Consider the following 6,393-nt stretch of genomic DNA (forward strand, 5'->3'; position numbering starts at 1 on the left):
CTAAGACACTCCCTGCGCTCTGATAATATTTTCTTGTCTACACGTATTCTGTAAGCAAGGGTTCGAGGTTCCCCTCTTGTACACAAGTTACCCAAAGGGGTGAGTTTGGGGTGCAAAGTTGGCAGTTTGTATTATTTTGGAAAGTTTGTTGATACTAATATTATTTCTGTCATGTAAATTTCGGCTGGGTTCTCCTCTTTTTAATGTAAATCAGCTGGTTGCGGGGCGGTGTTGTACATCTAATTTACAGAAGGGACGAATTTTGGGGTGGAAAATTCACATAATTTTCGGAAGCTCGCAGATACTTACATATCTTTATTATGTAAGTTCATGTTGTACTTCCCTTTTAATATAAATCGGGGGATTGAGGGTTGAAGCTTCAAATGTTGATTGCCGAAAGGGTGAATTAGGGGTAGAAAGACTACGGTCTAAACTATTCCAAGATATTTCTTCGTTCTTAGAAAAATTAATTGACTAAATGTGTCGTAAATTAGCTTCCCAATATGCGTGCAAGGGTTGAGTGCGGTATGTTTAAGGCATCAGTTACTAGAAGGGTGAATTTAGGGTGCGAGGGTTTACGTAGTTTCCGAGGAGGTCGTAGACTCTATTTTTATGCGGGTACGTTTATGTGGTAGCCAGTAATTTTCATGACGTTGTAATGACCAGAACTATAATTCTAGGCAATCATAGGTCTGTTGAAGCTGGTGATACTTCTGATTCTAACCGCATTCCTGTTCTCTCTCGCTGCCGTAACACGGTTGATGGAGCTGACTCTCATCGTAATGTATCCGGTGCCCATTTTCGTGCTCAGACTGTTTTCGAGAGTAGTCGTGAGTACATGTATAAAGGCAAATCTTACTTTCTGAAACATTCGCTCTTCCCATAAATCATCTTAATATTATGCTAATTTCTTAACATAACATTGGCTATTAACTTTTTAGTTTATCTAACAAGTAACTTACGTGGTCAGCATTAGTAAAATTAAGAAACTATTAATCACTGTCTCGAAACCATTTTTATGCAAAATAATCGAATATTCTTGGTAGTTGATTGTGATAATTTTTCAGCATTTTGCTAGTGGTTTTTCGGTTGATTTAGTAACTTCTGCGGTCGTCGTTAAAAAATTTAATATAAATTATATTATTCATAATCACTAAACCATTTTTATGCAAACTTCTGGTCAAAATATTTTAAAAGTTGATGGACAATTTTGTCGTGCCTCGCTAGTGACTTTTCAGTTTACCTAGTAACTTCTGTGATCGACGTTAATAAAGTAAATAATAAAATGAATTGCACACTACGAACGTGGTCCAAAAGTATCAATAACGTCGGGGTAATTATACATACTCGATCAGCAACAAGCGGTCCGAAAGCGTTCGTTGCTCGCTTTTTATTTAAACATTCGCGCTGGTGTCGACCCCGTGTATTTTCTCGCGGCATAAGCGCCCAGGAAAATGGAAAACTGTCATCATGACTGAGGGAAGTCTGGTGAAATATTAGGTTATTACGCGATTTGGTAATCCCATATTGTCCCAGAATCCGTCGCGCGAGTAATTCGGTGAAATTAGATCAGCCATTATGCCGATCCGCAAAATTCCATCTTAAGAGAGATATTTCGGGCATTCGAAGGGATCATTAAACTCTCTAATTGTAAGTCGGCTTCATCAAAAGCATCACTGACTTCTAATTTTTCTGAAATTTTAATTTCTATAATATTTTCAGACGCGTTTATAAATTCATTTCAAAAGGACATTCTATTTAAGCGTTTCTAATAAAATGTTTCACTAAAATGTTTAATTAAAATGATCATCTAAAATAATCACACACACACACACAACTAAAATGTTTACAATTAAATGTTTGAAATGAATCATTCGTCTAAAATGTTTGAAAAAAGATTATCAATGAAAATGATGAACTGAAATGTTTAAAATTAAATGTTGAACTAAAATGTTTGAAATAAAACATTCAACTGAAACGTTAAAAATAAAATTATCAATTGAAATGTACAACTAAAATGTTTAAAACAAGATACCAAAGAAAATGTACAACTGAAATGTTTAAAATTAAATGTTCAACAAAAATGTTTATTTAAAATGTTTAAAAGAAAATTTTAAACTAAACTGTTTAGAATAAAGTTGTCAATTGAAACGTTTAAGTCTCCATCAGGTGCCTGCCCCTGGTGTCCGGTCTGGGCATACCCCACTCCACCGCCTTCGCGTTGAGGTCCCCCCCGACGACGCATCCCCCCTCCAGCTCGCGGATGGCGTCCTCCAGGGCCCCGACCTTATCGCGAAATTCCGCGATGCGATCATTGGGGGAAAGATATACGCTAATCAGCGTCAGGCCCTCGCCCTTCACCCAGACGTATCCCGCCCCTGCACCGCACGTCTGCACCCGGAATCTGGACGGGTCCGGAATCCAGATGGCAGCAGTTCCTGTCACATCGGAAAACCACGCAGGGCCCTCTCGAGATCTGTACGGCTCGCTGAGCAGAAGAATATCGATCTTCCGCTCGAGCCGCATTTGCTCAAGGAGGGCATTCGCGACTCTACTCCGGTGCAAGTTGGCTTGGAGAACTCTAGCCATTCCCGGAGAGTCTCGCCTTCGCCGCCGTCAGGGCGTCGCGGTACGTCTTACAGGCGCTGGATCCTGTCACATGCCCCAGCCTGGCAATGTCCACCCCGCGTTCCGCGCAGATAACGCACTTGGGGGTCGCCTTGCACGACGTTGCTTGATGGCCCTTGGTGCCACAGCGGAAGCACGCGTCCCTCCTGTCGACTCCTTTGCACCACCGCGCAAGGTGCCCGAACGCCAGGCACCTAAAGCACTTGGCGACTGCAGCTCTTCGCCGGGGGTGGCATCTAACCAAGCCGATCCGGACGGGGCCACTGCTGAGCAATTTGCTCGCTGCCCCCTCGCCCAGCTCGACGATGGCAAGTCTCTGGCCCCTTGTATTGGCCTTAGTGACGATCACCTTGGCGTCACCACTGGCCTCTCCCAGGACCTCTCTTAGGGCATTAGTAACCTCTTCGCTAGTTGTGAGGCAGTCTAGATCCCTAATTTCCACCGTAGTCCGGGGCTCGATCCTCCTCACGGAGCCCTCCTGCCCGATTGCGCTTTTGATCGCCTCACTGAAGGCGACTTTCTCCTCCTGCTTCGTCTTCGCGTCGAGCTCGAGGATCATATCTCCTGTGCGGGCCTGCCGAACACTCTTTACTTGCACCCCGGTCAGTTCTGGGGCGACCAGGGACCGGAGTCTTCCAAGTACTTCGGCATAGGTCTTCCCTTCTGCCGGTCGTACTATCACTGCGGCCGTTCTCAGCCGCCGGGGCCGTTTCTTCCTCTTCTTCTTCTTCCTTTCCCTCCCTGCTGTTATCGCCCCCTCCTCATGCTTCCTGCAGGAGGCACACACCGTGACCGAGGGCAATTTCGGCCCGGCAGAGACGGGGTGAGACTTCAGCTTTTTTTCCCTCCGTTTTTTTTTGAGACGACGCTCCATGGCCCATCTTCTTCTCCTTTGCTCTTCTTCTCTGGCGGCGATGGCTGAGAAGAAGGACTTTCCCGGATCTTACGGGGGCGCTTCCCCGACTCCTTGTCTTGCTCCCGCGCAGGCTGAGCTAGAAGCGCAGCCTCCATGGCGTCGAGCAGCTCGACGCACCTCGGTAGCCCGCTCTTAATCGGCATGGCCACATTTCTCTGTTTTGTGGTCGCCGTTTCCATCTCGACCATGATGTCGCGGCATTTGCCAAGCAAATCGCGTAGCGAGCTCCGCAAGACATCAAGATATTGCAGTTCCGCCGCTATCCTCGTCAGTTCGACGGGAGCCGAGCGGTCCACTCCTGCAGCACTGCGGTCGTTGGATAACGACGTCTAAAAAACCACTAGCAAAATGCTGAAAAATTATCACAATCAACTACCAAGAATATTCGATTATTTTGCATAAAAATGGTTTCGAGACAGTGATTAATAGTTTCTTAATTTTACTAATGCTGACCACGTAAGTTACTTGTTAGATAAACTAAAAAGTTAATAGCCAATGTTATGTTAAGAAATTAGCATAATATTAAGATGATTTATGGGAAGAGCGAATGTTTCAGAAAGTAAGATTTGCCTTTATACATGTACTCACGACTACTCTCGAAAACAGTCTGAGCACGAAAATGGGCACCGGATACATTACGATGAGAGTCAGCTCCATCAACCGTGTTACGGCAGCGAGAGAGAACAGGAATGCGGTTAGAATCAGAAGTATCACCAGCTTCAACAGACCTATGATTGCCTAGAATTATAGTTCTGGTCATTACAACGTCATGAAAATTACTGGCTACCACATAAACGTACCCGCATAAAAATAGAGTCTACGACCTCCTCGGAAACTACGTAAACCCTCGCACCCTAAATTCACCCTTCTAGTAACTGATGCCTTAAACATACCGCACTCAACCCTTGCACGCATATTGGGAAGCTAATTTACGACACATTTAGTCAATTAATTTTTCTAAGAACGAAGAAATATCTTGGAATAGTTTAGACCGTAGTCTTTCTACCCCTAATTCACCCTTTCGGCAATCAACATTTGAAGCTTCAACCCTCAATCCCCCGATTTATATTAAAAGGGAAGTACAACATGAACTTACATAATAAAGATATGTAAGTATCTGCGAGCTTCCGAAAATTATGTGAATTTTCCACCCCAAAATTCGTCCCTTCTGTAAATTAGATGTACAACACCGCCCCGCAACCAGCTGATTTACATTAAAAAGAGGAGAACCCAGCCGAAATTTACATGACAGAAATAATATTAGTATCAACAAACTTTCCAAAATAATACAAACTGCCAACTTTGCACCCCAAACTCACCCCTTTGGGTAACTTGTGTACAAGAGGGGAACCTCGAACCCTTGCTTACAGAATACGTGTAGACAAGAAAATATTATCAGAGCGCAGGGAGTGTCTTAGAATAATCTTAACTGTCAATTTTGCACCTCAAAATCACCCTTTCAATAGTTGATATCTTTATCATCAAGCCTCGGCGCCCTGATTCAGAAAATAAAGGAAAGCTAACTTAAATTTATTTAACGTATTTAATAGAAATGTATTAGCAAACCTGGTCTAAGTCGATTTTATAAAAATACGTCGGCATGCAGAAATATTCCGGAATGATTGTAAATGTTCACTTTGCCCACGATCAATCGGTCATTAACCCTCGACCATTCCATTCAGATCGAAAAGGGAAGCCGGACCTTTATTGACTGAAATCAGCATTCGTGAATATTTCACAGTAATTTAAAATACTCACCTTACACCCCAAATTTACTTCAGCAGTAACTAATACACGTCAGTCATTAACCCTGGACCTTTAAATTTATAAGGAAATGGAGTTCTAGCTTAAATCTATTGACAAAAATAAATCAATACTCATCAATATTTCGAAATTATTTTAAATATTAACTATGCACTCCGAATTCACCCCTTCAGTAGTTATCACCTTGGTCAACAACCCTTAATTTACATTAGAAAGAAAATCTAGCCAAAATCTATTTATTGAATACATAGGAGCATGTAGACATAAGCAGAAGTGTAACTTAATATTTAAATTAAAATTAAAAAAATTAAAATTTTGAGATTTAAATAATTGAAACTTTGTAATACAAATTCAATTCTTTAGTAATTGATATATTGGAACTCAAGTTCCAACCCTTTAATTTACATTATCCTAAATTTATTCACTAAGTATACATATGTATATCAGCGCAAATAGTATTCTAAATCTTTTCGTCCCTCTCTAAAACCCAAATGAAAAATAACATTTTATTTGCATAATAAATATTTTTTTTATCATTTGCAATAATAAATAAATAATTTGTCGAATTATTTGAATGATTTTTTAATGAAATAAATAATTTTATTATTACTAGCAATATAAAATATCAATTCAATTTGCAATCTTTTTTTTTCACTACACCCCGAACCCTCCATTTCATACGCCATCCACCAAGCTCCATAAAAACCCGTCCACCTAACCTAAACCTTCGACCCTAAAATCCGCAAGAAAAAAAATCGTGACCACTTCCGTCTGCGAGAAATCTTTGCTATCGATGGGCGAACGACTTTTCCAACGGAATTTTTCGGGGACCGAGCGATCTCAGCGACTCTGCGAGATATCTGGAAGCGGCTTACGCAAAAGATCGGCATCGTTCGTTGCCCGGAGCACGAAGGCCAGGAAAATATTTTTCTGGCGTCGATTTTCACGGTCGGGGCACGATCCTCCAATTCATTCCACTGGGTTAGGTCGCGGAGGCTTGAGACTGCATTCTTCCAGTTCACCCACCTCCCCATTTTTTCGTCGACGAAATAAGGGACCCGATAGGAGCCGCGCCAGAAATGGCG

At 42.1% G+C, this 6,393-nt stretch overlaps 1 protein-coding gene across 1 annotated transcript; it reads right to left on the reverse strand.

Moving 5' to 3' along the window:
• Positions 1 to 2,154: 2,154 nt before the first annotated feature.
• LOC143261186 (uncharacterized) lies at positions 2,155 to 2,526 on the reverse strand. The gene has a single exon (XM_076527764.1). It carries the CDS (start codon positions 2,524 to 2,526, stop codon positions 2,155 to 2,157), a length of 372 nt encoding a protein of 123 aa, XP_076383879.1.
• Positions 2,527 to 6,393: the final 3,867 nt, after the last annotated feature.

The sequence above is a fragment of the Megalopta genalis genome, unplaced genomic scaffold (genome assembly GCF_051020955.1).
Source record: "Megalopta genalis isolate 19385.01 unplaced genomic scaffold, iyMegGena1_principal scaffold0039, whole genome shotgun sequence".
Classification (NCBI taxonomy): Eukaryota; Metazoa; Arthropoda; class Insecta; order Hymenoptera; family Halictidae; genus Megalopta; species Megalopta genalis.